At 46.7% G+C, this 19,296-nt stretch overlaps 1 protein-coding gene across 1 annotated transcript in view; it reads left to right on the top strand.

Annotated features, from left to right (window-relative positions):
• nrip1b (nuclear receptor interacting protein 1b) overlaps positions 1-18,917 on the top strand; it is a 41,953-nt gene extending 23,036 nt beyond the window's left edge. The window contains exon 2 of the mRNA XM_034098671.1: positions 12,645-18,917. Within this exon, the coding sequence (XP_033954562.1) occupies positions 13,097-16,741 (3,645 nt within the window). The 5' untranslated portion in view covers positions 12,645-13,096 and the 3' untranslated portion in view covers positions 16,742-18,917. The remainder of the gene's footprint in view (positions 1-12,644) is intronic.
• Positions 18,918-19,296: the final 379 nt, after the last annotated feature.

Below are 19,296 nucleotides of genomic sequence, written 5' to 3'. Positions count from 1 at the left end.
ACACAACAGTACAGTACACAGACACGCACAGCTGAGGATGCATGTACGTCCCTCCTCTGTCTGCTGCCTCCCTCCTTCCCTCTCCTGCTCTGTGTGTGTGTGTGTGTGTGTGTGTGTGTGTGTGTGTGTGTGTGTGTGTGTGTGTGTGTGTGTGTGTGTGTGTGTGTGTGTGTGTGTGTGTGTGTGTGTGTGTGTGTGTGTGTGTGTGTGTGTGTGTGTGTGAACGTGTGTGAGCTCCTAATTGGGCATTCTCCCCTCGTCCGAGCGCCTCTCGCTCCTTCTATCTCCTCTCTTCTTGCTTCTCTCTTTTCTCTCTCCTCCCCTCCCCTCCCTCCCTCCCTCCCTCTCTCCCTCTCTCTCCTCTCCCCTCTCTCTGCTGACGAATGGCAGCGGATTACAGATGAGGACACAGTGACCTGCCTGACCTTGCTGCACAGCCGCGGGGGAGGGGGGGGGAAGAGACGGAGTGCTAGGGGTGGGGCAGACGGGTGCTATAGGATTGCAGAGTGGGGGCGGTGGGCATAGGTGGAGGGGGGTTTCGCACGGAACTGGCATGCAGCGACAGGTCAGGGGAGGATGAGGTCGCACGAAGGTGGGCGAGGTCGCACGAAGGTGGGCGAGATGTTGGGGTGAGGGGGGGGGGGGGGGGAGTGTGCCAGGCGGGTGATCAGGCGAATGACAAGAATGTCACATGACAGCACCCCTCGCCCACCAGTGTCAGTATGTCAAGGGCATGAGCCCCCGCTGGCAACCGCCACTGCGGCATTTTCCCCTCTGCTTTTTATTTATATATTTACCCCCTCCCCCCCCCCCCTCTTTCTTCCACTCTTTTATGTGTTTTATGTGTCTCTCAGATGAGCTCCTATACGCCTGCTGGCTCCCCTCCACCTCACCCCGAGGCCGCCGCGTTCGGTCAAAAGTAGGCGGCGGATCCTCGAGTGTGGTGAATTTTAATTTCTGTGTGCACTGTGGATTTTTATCCAGTGCCCCCCCCCTACCTTCCTGCTGTGTGTGTGAGTGTGTGAGACTGCCAAGGTGAGGTTGTGTCCTCTTGTTAAGAGCGATTAATGGCACTCGTTATGTACATAATGAAATATCCCTGCTGATGCATAGGGTGGCGTGGTCTCTCTCTCTGCCCCTGTCTCACACACACACACACACACACACATGAATGTGTGTGTGTGTGTGTGTGTGTGTGTGTGTGTGTGTGTGTGTGTGTGTGTGTGTGTGTGTGTGTGTGTGTGTGAATGCAGTGTAACATCGATGACGCGTTGTTACAGCCTCCAGGCAACTCCTGCATGTTTGATACGGTGGTGTTGTCGAGACCCCCCCCTCTTGTGAGCCTCCCGATGAGAAATGAACAGGCATCGCGGCCTGTCGCTTCACGCCTGAGTGTGTTCCTCTTTCCGCTCTCAATGCGCACAACACTGCAGCTCTCTGCGTGACATGTGTTCAGAGAGATAGCTCACACGGTCCCGTTTTGACTGGCGGAGCACATTTAGATCTAATCTCCTTGGGAGTGTTCTTTTATAGCCCGAGAATGTTCTCCTAACATCAGCTTTTAAGTTGACCTTGTTGTGTAGTTTGCTCTTGTGGAGGCGCTTGTGCTTGTAGGACGAGCAGCTCCCCTAAAGGTTTTTACTTTGACCCGGTGTGTGTCTGCCCGCGCACGTCGCTAACACCATTCAGTGCCCGAGTCAAGCTGTGCAAGCTCTTCTAATCCCACGCCCCGGTGCACGTAGGCTTGATTAGTGGCAGCAGTTATCTGTGCAGAAGAGCGCCCCCACCTTCTCCCCCCTTTAGCATTTGGTCAGGTCTGGGGCACTGGGGGGGTGTCAAGTCATGAGAAAGGTGAACAAGGAAGGAGGAAAGCAGAGGGGGTGGTGGAGGAGGGATGGAGAGAAAGAGGGAGGCTGATTAGTATTCCAACGGAGCGCTGCTGCCAGGAGAGCAAATTGATTACTGCACTTTACCTGCATCAGCCTCCACAGCTAAGGATGACAAGCTACGGAGCGTGATGTGTGTCTGCCCCCCCCACCCCGTTAGCGTGCGGCTTGTAGTGGATCTTTTGTTGGCAACTTTTTTATTCCATTTACTACCGGCTCGTTCTCTGTGTCCTCTCCATCTCCTTCACCAAAGGGACCTGCTGCAGTTAGCTGCAAGTACATTTACTCAAGTACTGTACCACAAAGTACTGTGCCACAAAGTACTGTACCACAAAGTACTGTGCCACAAAGTACTGTGCCACAAAGTACTGTACCACAAAGGACTGTACCACAAAGGACTGTACCACAAAGGACTGTACCACAAAGGACTGTACCACAAAGTACTGTACCACAAAGGACTGTACCACAAAGTACTGTACCACAAAGGACTGTACCACAAAGGAATGTACCACAAAGTACTGTACCACAAAGAACTGTACCACAAAGTACTGTGCCACAAAGTACTGTACCACAAAGGACTGTACCACAAAGTACTGTACCACAAAGGACTATACCACAAAGTACTGTACCACAAAGTACTGTACCACAAAGTACTGTACCACAAAGTATCATTTTAAGTAGTAACATGTATTTGATCCCAGTATGTTGTTAATGTGCTACTTTAAACCTCTAGCAGATATTGTACATTCTAAACCAATACATTTATCTGACAGCAATAGTTACTGTACATGTTTGGATTATTAGCTTATTAAAAATACATATAATAGACATATTATTATAGGTTCAAATATCCAGCAGCAGTTTATACATGTTATCAAATACCAAGTTAGCACCACTTTGACCAGCTTTGATGAACACGTTAATATCAGCATAATCCAGTCATGTATCATGTATACTTCTGACATGGGCCTCAGGCTCAGCAAGTACTTTTACCTTTGTTGTTTTACATTTTGATGCCGATACTTTTGAATGCAGAACTTTACTTGTAATAGAGTATTTTTAAAATTTAGTTTTGCTGCTTTTACTTGAGTCAAAGACCTGAATACGTGTGAATACCATCTCTCGAGTGCACCGTGCTGACAGCTAGTGTGTATCTCTTGATTACAGTAAAGACAACCTGATCAATTCTAATGAAGCACAAATACTGCAAAATGCAATACATGACTTTTGTCGATTAAACGTTACAACGACAACCTATTCCTTATTTTGGTTCACTTTGAGTTGTCAGGCTTTTTAACAATGCTGTTTTTTGTAGATACTCAAACGGGGACTAATGACACATGGTCATTGCGATGAACCTCTGCTTGGATAGATCACCAGCAGTAGTTTGAGTAACGACCGCACACGGAGACCCACAGACTGAGACACAGCAGGCTTGTTCGAGACGAGCTGCGGTTCGCCTCGAAAGTAGACGAGAATAGCCGATCGCAGCCGGGGGAGGTCTCAAAAAGCTCGCCTGAAGTCGGACAGCTCGGAGTCGGCTTCGTCTTCTTCTTCTTCTCTCGTTTTTTGGCGGATTGCAAACAACTTTAAGGTGCATACCGCCACCTACGGAGTCGGCTTGACTCGGTTTGCATTTATAAAGAATGCACACGTGTGTTTAATCGTTAATGTCAGATATGTACTAAGTAAATACATTTGTTCCTGCTCAAGATTAGATTCAACTTTATTGTTATTACATATTACAGGTACTGAGAGAACGAAATGCAGTTTAGCTTCTAACGGTGCAACAAGCAGTAAAGTGAAAAGTAATGTACACAATCTGAATCTACAGAATAAAATATAGAATGAATTGAATGATGAATAAACGGTGAGGGGTATGAATACACAGCAGCCTGTGAGCAGTATGAACAGTGTGTATGAATACACTACACAGCAGCCTGTGAGCAGTATGAACAGTGTGTATGAATACACTACACAGCAGCCTGTGAGCAGTATGAACAGTGTGTATGAATACACTACACAGCAGCCTGTGAGCAGTATGAACAGTGTGTATGAATACACTACACAGCAGCCTGTGAGCAGTATGAACAGTGTGTATGAATACACTACACAGCAGCCTGTGAGCAGTATGAACAGTGTGTATGAATACACTAGATATCAGCCTGTGAGCAGTATGAACAGTGTGTATGAATATGCTAAGATATATAAAGTATGAAAACGGTAAGCAGTGCAAGTATATATAAAATATATAGATATTCATTTCATGATGATAAACATTGTGGAACAATGATGAAAAATGGGAATGGATGTGGCGACGTAAAACTGACACAAAACAACAACAAACTTTTGCCGAGCCAATGGGAGAGTTTCATCAGCAGCACGGGGTAAAACCCACCAATGAGCGCTCAGCTCGAGATACCAGCGAGTCGTTTCCCATCAAGCATTTCTCTTCCGCAGCCCGTGGAGAGGAACTGCGCCGCCTCGCCGCGCCTCGCTCTCAAGGCTGCGGGCGCCTATGTCCCGCGAGATTTCAACGTCTCATGTTGGCGAGCCTCCAGAGCAAGTCGGACAAAATGACTAACCATCATGCAGCGCACTAGCAAGACGTTGATCGCAATTGCGCAGGTCTCGCTTGTCTCAAACAAGCCTAGTACTTCATTCTTCATTCTTCACTTTCAATTTGTAAAGAAAGACGTTGTTCTCTTAGTTACTGTACTTCTAAATGATTCTATTTTCTGTCTCACTGTGATATCTGTATTCAGAGCCCTGATCACTTCAACTTGACTGTTGGATTTGTATTCACTATTTGAACAGAATCATGAAAGAATGTGACTGTTGAAAGTAGATTATGCCCAGTCTTATCTAGTCCACCTGTTTTAAAAGGATGCAGTTCTAAGTATTCGAGGTCCTGGCCAGAGCCCGTCCACAGAAACTGGAAAGACAGAGCAGCACAAGTAAAGCGGGGGTGTGTTAGCTTTAAATACTTACTTGTGAAGGGAAGGCTTAAATATAAGGAGGAGGTCAAGCTAGATCGAGAGGGTTCTGCCCTCATGTCTATAAGATATGGATTTATTTCTAACTCAATTGGGGATCATCAGGAAAAGGACTTGAAGTCAAAAAGAGAGTTTTTAGAGATTATGGTTACTGGCCTTACTTCCTGCTCTATTTAATCCTCAGAGAAAACTGTATTTTTATGTTGTCAAGTGTGTTTGCATACAATCTTTCTTTTGAGACAAAGATATTATTTTAAATCCTCTTTAGATCCCCAACAAGTCATTGGGGTCAGTCATCCTTTTATCTTGTAGATAAAAGGACACTTCCAGAGAGTTTCTTGTGATGTTCATTTCAATTGACTTTTTCAAATGTCAAATTATAGAGTTCTGTATTCCAATCTGTTTTCATTTACAATCACTTTTTGAATTCAATTAATTAGACAGAAGTAGAGTTGATTCATTAAGTAGTGTAACAGGGACCCTCCCCTGGTTTCCATTGTATTAGTGCGCTTTACTAACTGCTTTAGTCAAGTGTTGGCCCAGGTTAGAAACTGAAGTACAACGTAGCGTCACCAAGCTTGTGTAACACCGGCCAAAGCTTTTTTTGTCATTTCTTATCCCCATTCCAAAACAACAATAACCTATTACAACTTAACCCTTAGATGCCCTTAGAGTGACTGGACCCCACCCTCTTCCATAAGTGGGTCAAAAAGGACCCGTATTAGAACCATATGTGTTTTTATGCCATTTTTGTGATTTTGGTTCAGAAAAATCACTTGTATAATATTTAGTATTATATTTTGGTTCACACTAGAAATATTTTATATTTAATTTTTCACTATTTATAATTTTAGAAAAAAAAATTACATTTTGAAAAAAAAACGAAATTCCATAGATAATGCATGTGGGTCATTTTTGACCCACTTATGAAAGCTTGGGGTAGCAATACAAAAACTATAATTTCTTAAAATGTATACAATTTAAAATTTGAATGGCATGATATCCAAAACATGTCTTTTGAGGAATAGCTGGAATATGAAATGATATACATTTTTGATTCCAAAGATACTCTAAGAAAACCACCTCACCGGGTCAAAAAAGACCCACTTATGCATCTAAGGGTTAAAAAAGGTTGTTGCCCCAAGGAGCATTTCAAGTTGTCTAGAACTATGGTTGCAAAAATGCCCAGGAATATTCAAGTTGGAAAACAGGACTAATGCTGTAAATCAAAAAGAAATCAGTGGGTTTCGGCCTTTCTGTGTTCTGTTTAAAGCAAGGAAGACAAAGCCCAGCTCATCGCCATGGACAGCCTGCAGGACAACATGCCCATTAGTGGGAACAGCTGACTTCGCCACAGATGCTTTTCTGCTCTGTTTCCGACTCTTTGTGACCAAGCTTTATTGTTTGGGTTTGGCGGAGACTCTTTCAGTGCTTAATGCATGTTATGCTCTGTTCATGTTAGCAACACTTTTCTACAACTTTGCTTCCATGTGCAATGCACACAATGAAAGTGTGGTCCTAATGATATCAGGTTTGCAGTAAGGCATTCGGCCTCTGGCTTTGCAACATCGCTTAGACATGATACACATGACAGACATTTATAGACAGCTTTGATGATATATCTTCATGTTGCCTAGCCCTGGTCATAAACAGACAGAATTCATATTTTGCTAAACAATGATTTGACTCCTGAAGCATGCAGTGGCAAATGTTGCATTCAGCGAGCGAGCAATATAAATAATTGGGAAAGGTGCTTTGAGTAATAGTGTAACAAAGTGCAAACTCATCCTAATTTCAAAAAGATATGTTTTACAATGAAAGTATATGGGAAAAAACGACTAAATTAGCATCAAGCTACATTCAACATGGCAACAGGAAGCTAACAAAAACCAACAGATGGTGATAACAAGTTGTAAACGTTGCTTTTGGCTACTGTCTGTTGGTTCATTGAAATATCATACAAAAACTATCAAATCTATTCACTCCACTGATCTCCACTCAAAGCCTTAAAAAGCATGCTATCCTTGTGCTCAGAGGGCTGCGCGCTGCACGTGATGGCCGGACGCACTGAGCATGCAAAACACTCATTTGACTAAATTCCCTATTTCATTTTCATAATGAGAGCCCTCGACATAAACACTGCATCACTTCCGACCAGAGAGCATTTCATTAGGAGGCAACTCAGTCAACTACTAAATAATGACGGAAGGTTCACCCGGCTAGCGAAATCAGAACGGTAATTAGGGAAACTCTACCTGTCAGAAGCTCTCTGTGGACCGGGGCAACACGTGTTGACTGGGGACGCATGAGGAGGTGGCATAAAAGAGGTTATTTTGACTAAGCTAGATACAAAAATAACAAAACCTGCCTACTTATTTATACCGACGGGGGTTTACTCTGTCTTTTTATAGCACTGAGAGTGGGGGATGTGTTCAGGTGCAGGGGAACAGTTAGGTAGTTTACCAGTTGTGCTTACATATATCTGTGCCAGCGTCACCACACTGCTTCATTGAATAGGACTGGATTCTTACCGAATTAAATATGACTATATTCTTATCTAAATAAAATACAAACCACGTTATTAATGATTCTAATGGAATGCCCCCCTCACAGCCCATCCTGCGCTCTAATATCATTTTCCAAGTCCCTCAGAGCAAGCATTAGGATGATTTAAAAACAGAAAGTAGGTCAATGGCAGCGTTATGAAAAGCATAATGAAAGCAGAGATGTTCCCTTTTATTCATCTGTCCCTCAGACCTCTGTCACACGCCATATATCTCCAACGCGTCCCGAATTGCTCGCAGTGAAAAGAAAGAACTCTTTTAACCCAATAAAGATAGACATCTTGCTGACTCAAGGCAAAAGCCTTCTTCGGGCGGACGCCAAGGATATTATGGAAAAGCTGCTTTTCTCTCCAGCTGACAGTGGAGCATTTGATCTCAATTGCAAAGTGGCCCATTTCCCTCAGACATCATCACTGGAGTCTGCTTCAAGAGCCCCGCTCTGCCTGCTGGCGTGCCGGCCGTGGGGCAATCATCTGTTCCTATTTCCAGCACCAGTGTTTACAAATGGAAAATGTGTGTTGTTTCGAGAGGGAAATGAGCCCCATTTTGGACGGACGATGTAAGCAGAAGATTACCTCGGAGCCCAATAGAAATGAACGAGGTATAGATTGATAGTGGCCACGGCTCATTAAGAAGGGGGGTGTGTGTGTGTGTGTGTGTGTGTGTGTGTGTGTGTGTGTGTGTGTGTGTGTGTGTGTGTGTGTGTGTGTGTGTGTGTGTGTGTGTGTGTGTGTGTGTGTGTGTGTGTGTGTGTGTGTGTGTGTGTGTGTGTGTGTGTGTTTAATTGATGCACTAATTCTCAGCCGCTCAGGAAATGGCCCTTGGGTGGGTCTTCCAAATGGCACACAAATATTTACTATGGACACAAACATTTCCGTAAGCACATCCATGCGAGCCTGGACATGTAAGGAGAGGCGAGGGGAGCGACCGTCCTGGGCTCTGATCCGCGCCATGATATCATCTCCACTGGCTACTCTGGCTGGGTTCCCTCCCATCAGCTGGGCTATGAACTGGCTCGATGACTCACCAGTGTGCATGTATTCATCCATGCTCTCTCCTAACCCCAAGAACTCTTTGTACTCACGAGCACAGATCGAGTTAAACTCCGCCCCCTGATCCAAGGCCGTTCGCCGGCCGAGCCTTTAGCACTCTGTCCCATTCTGTCTGAGATGTTAGCATTCACACACTGCCCCTCACATTCCAGAATGGGATGATTCCTCCCAATGGATGGCCTGTGCTACTTAACACAACAGGTCGCAGTCTTCAGCATTCATGTATCACATGTCCTTTATGTGTGGTACACCCACGCGGAGGCATGTCTGCTATGCATGGCTTGTTTGCTCAATGCATTCTTCGAAGTGGGTCACAGCGCCCTAGTTGTCGTTGTGTGGGTGTGCATAGGTCTGTGTATTCTGTCCTGATTGACTTATCTGCAAAAACACTTCCTTGCTGTAGCTCTCCCGCTGTTCAGAACCGTGTTATTCTCTTGTTTACCCCTCTCAAGGTGAACAAGAGCTTTTAATTCAACTTTCCTCCTCGGTCACTTGCGGAGGCTCGCGACAACCACGTTTGGTCAGGTAGCTTATGTTTTGTCTTATTTAATCATGTCAGGCCATATTGAATTTACAAATAGCGGTCACGCAGCATGTGTACAGTAAGTGAGCTACCCCGATGAGAGAGTGCAGCAGAGCCGGGCTGCAGATTACATGAAATAATATTGTTTAGGCATCGCCTCTCCTTTTAAATTCCTTTAACCTTGACTCCCCTTAAGTGTAGGGAGAACACATCTGCCAGGCTGGTGTCAGACATTAGTAACACACACCGCTTGGGCAGCATTGTCACTTTTTATTAACGCCCAGAGCTTTGCATGGACACCAGCTGTTGCGTCAAGTGGAAAAAGCCTTGGCGGAATGAATGACCTTGACTTTAACTGCCGCTCCTTTGGCTCTTCCCCTTTTTAATTCTTTTGTTTGGTCTCGTACATTTTAAACGGCCTAAGTGGATTACCATTCCAGGCAACGAAGGTCATTCAGAAAGCCACTTATTTTTAAGATAAAAAAGGAGGCTGTGTTACAAGCAAGTGTGTTCCTTCCTGTGTGTGGGTGTAATCTGGAGGTCAATGGAGGAATGAAACGAAGGTCACATTGAGATTAAATTCACGGCACCTGCGTCCGCGCATTTCCATGTTGGCCTTCTGGCAATTCCATGTAACTTAGAGTGCAGTGACCTTTACTGTTTCTGGTGTCTTTTCACTCCAAGAGGAGCGGAGCACAGAGAGGAGTAGACGCAGGGCGGACCCCTCCCTCCCACATGGACGTGGCCAACTGTAGGGGTAGAAATCACTTTAGAATGGTTGCTCTGTCATTGGCTGACATTGTCAAGGATAATGGATAATCACCACAGAAACGGCTCATTGGTGCTCTGGTGTCCCACGGTGGAGTGGGGGGGCGGTGGAGGTCAGGCTTTTTGGGTGCCACCATGAATGAGACGACATGTTAACAGATGTGTAAGGTCACTTTCAACGTATAGACCAGGGGTGATAATGCAATAGTAATGCCCACATCACACATTGTGAGGCGAGCAGGGAGGAGTGCGGTAGGGCTCAGCGCAGAGGACAGCTTTCCCCATATTAAGGTCATGGATCTGTTCGCAGAGCTCTGTCGCCGAGGACAACTGATTTCTTCTTGCCCTTGCTGTGTGACACCGACTCAGTCATGATGTGTCCCTCGAGAGCACTTTGTTTAAAGAGTTATTTGTTCTTTACAGTGGATGCCGCAGCTCTGTATATACAAATCAAAGTTTATTCATACAGCCTACTATCATAAAACATGTTTGTCTCAGTGGATTTACAGATCAACAATAGATCATTCAAATTACAAGAACATTACAAAAGATATGATAGATATACAAATTCAAATTGATACAAATAAAACTAGATCAAAAAAACTAAAAGAGAAAATACCATAAAAGTATGACTTATGAGGACAAACAAGCTCTTACTATATACTTTATTACACAACACACTCTTAACATGTTGGACGCTGTCATACATACAATAAGCATCCGTGGGTTTTGAAAGGTGCAATATAAATGTAAGTTATTATTATTATACATAGTCATAATGTCTGCTCTGAAGTTTCTCTGGGCGAAAACATAGAGAAGGTCAGCTGTAATTCCTAAGGTTCACTGCCAGCAGCAGAGAGATTACCGCCATGTCCCATGTTGAAACCGTCAGTTTTTCATTTACCTTTTTCCTCTCAATAGCTGGGGGGGGGGGCTGTTTGCCGGCTATTAGTTACTTTGCCAAGCTGTATTGAAGGTAAACAAGTGTACTGTTTACTGTGCTGATCAAAGCAGTGTTACAGGGCATTCTATTATAATTGCGCTAAGCTTGCTGGCGGGAAAATAGCTCTAATCCTGACCATCTAAGATTAGCATGACATCAGACGTCAGATGGCCCAGTATGACCAGGTCGGCTTCTGTTGTTGTCAGATTTAGGTCATGAGCTTAGAAATGGCCTTGGACTGTAAATTGTTTTATTTTATTCAATGCTTTACGGTCTTAAAGTTTCCAACCTGATTGTTTTCCTACTGCGACTCAGACTTAATTGCGCACTGATCCACCTAAATCCATCGTCTAATCCCAGCTAATTTTCAAGGTGGCATTTAAAGAGCCACCTTGTCGCCATCACTGTCATGGCAACCTGTGGACCTTGTCCTCACAGATGGATTTCAGCCTGATTAGAAGCCTGCTACCTTGTTGTTTTTGGCCCTCGCTGCTGAACTCTGTGAAGTATTTAGGCTAGTGGCCGTTTGGGTTGCCGTGGCCTTTCGTCATAATCAGTGTCTGTCCTGGTGCGTGACCCTCTGTGTCGGTCCACTCAGCGGACACTAAAGGTGAGGGCGGCATCGGGGAAGGACACAGACAGCAGCTGAGGCGAGGTGGAAACTCTGTATTAATTAACCTTTATGGGATGCGGCCAGGACTGTCGGAGGTGTCCTGTATCCACGGAAACCACTCTGACAGGGTTCAGAGCAGAGGTCTCCCAGGGCAGCGCCGCTGACACTGTCATGGCAACTGGCAGAGAGCTCACCCCAGTGTCACTGGCTTGCCCTACTGACAGTGGTGCGGTGTGACAGGTGCACCTGATCCTTAAACCACCCCCGAGCCCTCGACACACACACACACACACACACACACACACACACACACACACACACACACACACACACACACACACACAGTCTAGTTCTGCTAGTCTGTTAGCTATATCCTTGCTTTGATTCTCCACCGCCTTTGTACTGTAGCCGTAAACACGAGTCGCATCACATCAAGTCAGTTACACAGAAATAAATGAACACTTGACTTGAATTGAGTGTTTAATAGAAACACATTTCACATAACTGTATTGGGATAGTTGGAAGCAATAATATTAAATTGAACCTATTATTTCTTATGTAAACGTAATAGTATTGCTTTTACAGTTATGTGACATCTAATACAGTTATGTTGATTTGATTAAAGTCGACGTTTTAGTTTTTTCCGTGTACTGCTTTTATCTCGTTTCTCATTTGAAAACAGCTCAGGCTCAACAGCACTGAGCGATTCACCGATGCACAGGTGGCCAGGTGTTAATAAACACAATGGTGGGGTGAGAGTAAGCTGCCACCACAGCGGCTTTCACTTAATCTGTGTAAGAGTATGCATGCACATGTAAGCACGTCTTCATGTGCATATTCATGCTTGTGTTTACTCTCGTGGGCATATAGGTGGGTGGCTGCGGCTTTGTGTGGACCGGGGGTTGCTCCATGTGAGATGCTGCTCAAGTGCCGGAGGTGGCAGGGGAGGATAATCCACTGAAATGACAAGCTGTATATGAAATTATTCACAGCTCTTACAAGGCCCTTCACTTCTGAAAGACATTGCTGTGAGGGGCTTACAGCTCAAGACCTAAATGTTTTCAAGGTAGTGGGCTAGAATTCTCAATTTGGAACCAATCAGGCCTAATCTACATTTGTCGTCTGTTCTGTGGCTGCGAGGGGAGAGTGCAGAGAGAAGGAGCCGTGTGCAGTCAATCTGAAATGTTGCTAAGTAACATAGATGGCAGACACGGTGGTGACATGAATGTGATATCGTGCTGTGTAAATCCCTGCTTCTCACACAGTTTCCCCTTTTCTCTCTCTCTCTCCCGCCCATAGGTCCCCCATGTGAGATCTGCCAAGCTGCGAGGTGCCGCCGACGGAACCTCAGCCAGGCCTTAGGACAGACATCCCAAACATCCACAGCCACGGAATGTGTCAACATATCTGCGGTGAAATCCCGCTGACTCCTCGCTTGCTCCTCATATAAGCCGGGAGCTCGGCCTTCTGGGATCCTACAGTGTTTGAAGGCCTACAACGATGCCTGGGGGGCCCACCTGCCCCAGAGTGCCTGCAAACATGGATGCTGTTACACCACAGTGCTGACTTTGCCCACTACAGAAAGGGGTCACATCTGGTCAGTGCACCCCCCCCCCTTCCCTGCAGACTCACTTTCCATTGCCTTCTTTTTGGTACTTAGGAAGTCCATTACACCGTCAGCCAGATGACCTAGTGGACATTAGTTTCTCAGTAGCAGTGCTGAACCATACGAGTGGATCATAGTATTGAACATGACTCATGGGGAGGAGCCTGGCCCTGAGACACACAAGGATTCAGCTGTTCTAACTTATCTGGAAGGTTTACTGATGCATCCAGTGGTAGCCGGGCCTGGGGCCACGGCGAGCGGGAGATCTGAGGCTGCCCACAGCAACCAGGAGCAGGGCGACAAGGTAGGCGGGCCTTTCCAACTGCCCAACCATGGCCCCACCGCCCCTAAGGCTGGAACCAATGGGCCTACGCTAGGTTCTTCGCAGAACCTGAAAAAGGCCCGCCTACTGCGCTCTGCAGCCTGGAATGATCCAGGGACCCAGCGGATGAGCTCACCCCCAATGGAGCTGAATGGCCAAGGGGGAGTCTTGCAGAATGGAGGGCTCGAGGGATCTCCTCATGCTGGGGAGAGCACCCTGTTGGCTTCACTGCTTCAGTCGTTCAGCTCACGGCTTCAGAGTGTGGCAATGTCTCAGCACTCCACTAAACCCCCCAGTGAGTGTTCCTCTCCCTCCAAGGCCCCACCTGCAGACAAAGAGCCCCGCCCTGTGTATGGGACTGCCTCGAGCCGCTTAAAGGGCCTAATGCGGAAGAGTAAACTTCAAAACCACAGCATCACACCCTACAGTCGCCGGGGACACAGCCAGGACCGCCCACCAGAATCCCCGCGGTCAGCACACAGTGCCACGCCCCCCTCTGCTCCTACAACTGCAGAGTCAGTGTCCTGTGCCGACCGTCTGAAGGCGGTGGCCAACATGGTGAAAATCCGTTCTAGTCCAGCACCTTCACCCAAGCCCAGTGTGGCCTGTAGTCAGCTGGCCCTGCTGCTGTCCAGTGAGGCCCATCTGCAGCAGTACTCCAGAGAGCACGCACTTAAAGCCCAGCTCTCTGGACGATCTGCCAGCGAGAGACTAGCTGCCATGGCAAACCAGCAGCTAGGCCCAGACAACAGGCCGCCGAGTGCGGGGGGAAGTCTGCCCAGTACCCCAGAGACCACACTAAAACCCATTACAACGCTAAATGGAATGACGGCAACAACCACAATGACAACAACACTCCCACGGACGGCCCTGTCCAGTCCTCAGGGCCCCTCTTTGCTGCGTGGCCAAAGCTCCCCACCCACTCCCCCAAAGGCTCCGACCCCGACTCACAGCCAAACACCGAGGGAGAAGCGCGGCTTTGACTCCCGCCCAAGTCGCCCCCCCCAGACATGCAGCAGCTTGCTCCTGCTGCTGCTCAACAACCACAACAATCAGAAACAGCTGACCAAGAACGGTCACCTTGAGGACAGCTGCGGCATCCTGCCAGCGAGCGGCTCCTCTTCCGTCACGTCGGACAGCGAGTGCTCCATCCAGGAGAGGAGTCTGACGAAAGATAGCAGCGATGCAGAGAGCTGCTACTCCAGCTGCTCTCCCATTGACCTCTCCATGAGAAGCCGGCCCCACACACATTACACATGGCCCAAAGCGTCTGTCCCCTCTTCCTCCCTTTCCTCTTTCTCCTCCGCCCTCTCTTCTTCCACGGCAGTCTTTTCCTCCCCCCCGGTGGCGTTTTCTCCTCAACCTTCCGCCACCTTCTCACCATCCTCCACTGCTGTGTCCTCTGTTTCCATTGCTAATTCTTCCTCTTCCTCCTCCTGTGTCTCCACCTCCTCCCTAGACAAACTAACAGAATCGTTATTAAACAAGTGGAAGCCAGATCCGTCAGGCCCGACTGTGTGCAAGAACAAGGAGCCTGAGATGAGCCCAGACCCAAAGTCACACTCGAAGGTCACCCTCATGCAGCTTCTTCTCGAGCGCAGAAACAATGAGATGGGGAAAGTAAACAAAGGCAACCCGGAGGTGCCACTTGATATAACTATGGCCACCATGTCTCGAAGCCAACCACCTGGGCTCGGGGCCTGGGAGGAGACCAGGACACAGAGCCCCCTAGATCGATCTGAAGCCCCAGCCCAGCCCCTCTACTCACTTAACCGTGACCCTAGTGGTGCACTATCCCCTTACTCTTACCCCTCCCCCCATGTCCAGTCTAGCCCCTTGGATTTGTGTAAGTCTAAACCCTTCCCTGCTGAGAAGACTTCAGAGCCTGCCTTCAGTGCCAGTAAACTGTTACAAAATCTGGCTCAGTGTGGCACGTCTTCCTCCTCCCCGCCCATCCCCTCCAGCAAAGGGCTGGTTCAGGAGCATGATGCCAGCAGACCCCTCGCCTTATTAGAAAGGCTCAATGCTCCAATCAACAGGACCACCACCACTCCATTCTCTGACGGACCCTCAGGCAGCGGCACACCTTACAGTCAGAAGGACGCCTCTCCTCCTTCGTCACAGATTGAGAACCTTCTAGAGAGGCGCACTGTGCTGCAGCTGCTTCTGGGAACAGGCTCCAGTACTGCTACAGTCAGCCGCAGAGATAGGTCTGGTGGCAGTGGCCGGAGGAGTGTCGAGGTTTCAGGGGGGAGCTACGAGAAGAGCCCCGGAGCCCCCCTCACCTACGACAGCTCCAATGGAACCCCTTTGGACGTAAAGGTCAAGACTGAGTTCATGGAGGATGTGAGACCGTCCTCGGCTAGGTCTGAGGACTCAAGTGGCCGAAAGAGACATAGCGGCTCTGAGAAGAATAGCCCCCTCTCAAATTCTCAGCAGGACTTCAAAATAGAACCGCGGCCTGCAGAGGTCATTGCAAAGTACGGCCTGCTCAGCCAGCTGCTAAAACAACAGACTGCTACCTACTACACCAGCTCTGCTGTGCAGGCCGAGCCCAGGCAGGTCAAAGAGGAGCTGAGGGACTACCCGAGCCCCAGTCCTAAGAAGAGACGCCTCTGCTCTGACCGGACGGACACTTTGAACAGTACCATCTCTCCAAGAGCAGTGGACGGTGGCGACAGAAACATGTTTGCATCTTATGCTGTTCAGGAAGAGCTCGACCATCAGAGGAGTGTGAAGGAAGAGGAGGCTCCCCCGAGCGAACCCTTCACCAGGGAGAGCCGGGGCTTCAACGTGCTCAAACAGCTGCTGCTCTCAGACAACTGCCTGAAGGAGCTGTCCCAGCAGCCCCGGGGGACGCCCAGCCCCTCTGTCCTTCAGGGCAACGGCAAGGCTAACGGCGGCATTCTCAGTCAGCCTGCCCACAACCACAGCTTCCTCCACCTGCCCAGCTGGCCCCCCCATGGCTCCCTCAACTCAGGGCTTCCGAGTAATCTGAGGCCCCTGCCCACCCCCCCTGCAGGCGACAGCCCTGTCCACAGCCCCTGGAGCCACCACCCAGTTCCGTGGCCAGTCACTCAAAAGCGGGACCACCCTACTCTAGCCAAGCAGGAGCCCGAGAGCCTTGCAAGATGGAGCAGTCAGGAGAATGAGGAGGAGGAGGAGGAGGAGGAGGAGGAGGAGGAGGAGGAGGAGGAGGAAGAGGAGGGATGTGACTCAAACCTGGACTCTCCCCGGCTCTCACGGTCTAACCCCATCCTGTACTACATGCTGCAGAAGGGCAGCATCCAGCTGAGGAAGGAGCTGCAGGACCAGGCGGAGGGAACCCCGTCTGCGGTCCGAGTTAAAGAGGAGCCAATCAGTGACTTGCATGCATATGAACACAGTATGAGCTCTATTCCACAATCAGCCAACCACAATGACAAGCACAGCCATGAGAGCCAGGGGCTGAGCCAATCATATGAGTAGAAGTTGTATCAACTACAAAAAAATACAAAGCGGAATCAAATTCACTGACTTTACCCCCCCCCTTGTTTTTCTTTTGAATGACTTGCCAAATTAGTTTGATGGAACAAATAACGAAGAATACAAAACTGTTTTTTTATAAGGTGTAACAGAACAAGTGTGGATTCATATACTTGCATTGGTTTCTCAATCTTCTCAATACTGAGGTCGTGGAATGGTACAAACAGGTCTATCTTAGCGACATGTGGAATTGATTCAACCAAAACTACTGTCTGACTCACAACCTTTCCCCTCAGTGATTATCATGCACCACATATTTCATTTAGTCAATAAACAAGTACTCTTTTACAATTTGGCCCTGTTTGACTTTTAAGTTGTATCTGAATTGTAAACATATCAATGTGCCATGTCCCCTTTGTTGCCTGACATACACTGCAACACATTTAGAAAGAACATTTCAACATTTATTATTGATGACACGGAAAATGTTAGCGCTCAGCACAGTGGACATTTATTTATTTACTCCATCAGAACCTTTTCAGATAGACAGAGACCCATCCGTTTTAGATACGATTCCAAATCAAGTCCTTCTAGGGCAGACACAGCGGTCTACTACAACAATGTACATGATCAATTCATCCAGAGGACCTTGAGACACTGCAGTAGTGAGGATCCTACCATGAAGGATGCTTTGTCTTGGTTTCTCTCAAGATTCAGTGTGGCATGATTACCAATACAGGGGGAATATGTGAATGGAGGTTTGATAGTCACAATTCAGTGAGTTATGCTTTCATTTGAATGGAACTTTTAAGGGCAATATTCGACAGTGCAAACTCAGGGTGTGGAGATTGTGTCTGCAGATGTGCGCAGATGGGTTGAAGTGTGTGTGTGTGTGTGTGTGTGTGTGTGTGGTGCTTACAGTTGAGCAACTGTGTGAAACAGGTTTCTAGAGCAACAGTTAACAGGCTGCAGTGTCTGAGAAACACATCGCCAGTTTCCTTCATGCACACAAAAGGTGTCAAGCACATGGCTTTTTCTTTTCCCTTCATACAAAGCACCACCTACAGTTTGCACTATCGAAGTCCCCGTGATCTTTAAGAATAATTTAATGGCATGTAATTAAAAAAAAGTCAGTATTGTGATCTGTTGAGAATTTGACAGTTTGTGATTTTTTTTTTCATCATTTTTTAACTGTTGTGGTTTTTGGACATCTTTTTTATTTTCGTGGCAGTCTCTCAACTCACAAAAGAATTGCATGATAACTAAGAGAAGACCACAGGTACATCTTTGTTTTCTAAACAGCTGGATATGTGTACCTGGCCCCGATCATCACTGCAGCATTTGGCTGTCTGGAGGGATATCTGCTATCTTGTACTGTATTATTTTCAGTTAACGTCAGACACGGCTTTATTCATATAGTCTTGTGATCCTTTTATTACATATACCTATGAAGTACGCCTCTTCAATTATCAATACATTTTCACAATGGTTAAATATATTTGTGTAAATAGTACTTTCAGTATGAAAGATGACTATTTTGTAATGTTTAAGAAAAGATAATACCCTAGTTTTTAATGCCCTGATATGTAAATATGAATTATATGCGTACAAGTGTACATACAAAGGCAGAGGATGCTATGCCCATCTTTTTTGGTTGGTTTGTTCTTTGCATGTGTCTCTATGTGGTTATGATAATCTATCCTGCGCTGTGTTGTGTAATAATGTCTGACTCTCCTCACTGCTGCCTGTTGCATGCAGACGCATGGGAACTACCTGTGTATCCCTACTGGTGAAGGGGGAAAATGTCAAGTCTTAAAATAGGTCTTTTTTATCACAGAGAGGTTCGTTTAGAATATGAACAGTCCCTAAATAACCACAGACTGTTGAGCAAGATGATTAAATTGTGTGAAAAATAAACGTGCATTGAATATTTTTGTGATTTTCTTTTTCTGTTACTGGTTAACAAAGCTCTGGGAGAGAGCTCGGGCTATAGCGGGGGATTGACGTACAATCATAGATCTGCATTGTGCATCTGAGAAATACATTTGTAGCAGCAAATATAAAAAAAAGATGTTTCATTTTTTTCATGTGAAGACTTGAAACATTATTTCATTTTTTTATGTTTTCATTTTTGGTGTTCATTTGCACTGATATCTCAAAAATAAAGTACTAAAATGCATGACCTAGTATCAACGTGTTCCTCTTTTTCTAGTTTGCCATTTAGAAGTGTGTTTTTCTACGGACAAAATGAGGATGTGGGCAAGTTTGTTATACATTATGACATGTTATCTGGGGACAGCAATAGTCTTTCAGGGAATACATGTGTGTATATTATCTTAAACAGTACATGTGCTTTCTCCTGTTCTCTTGTAAAAGGGTCATACAGTATGCAGCCTAGTTGTATTCCTGACTAAGACATGTTTAGTGACTAAACTCTATTGTGACATCATCTTTCAAGGTGATGTCTTTCAAGCCATGCTGTGAGGACTTTTGGTGTCATGTGGAGAAGGGCTTCAGAAACCCTATTATAAAGTCACTTGTAAGGACATGTTGGCCCC

Source organism: Pseudochaenichthys georgianus, chromosome 14, assembly GCF_902827115.2.
Source record: "Pseudochaenichthys georgianus chromosome 14, fPseGeo1.2, whole genome shotgun sequence".
NCBI lineage: Eukaryota > Metazoa > Chordata > Actinopteri > Perciformes > Channichthyidae > Pseudochaenichthys > Pseudochaenichthys georgianus.
Note: the sequence above shows the minus strand (reverse complement) of the source record. Positions and strands in the feature narration are given on the sequence as shown.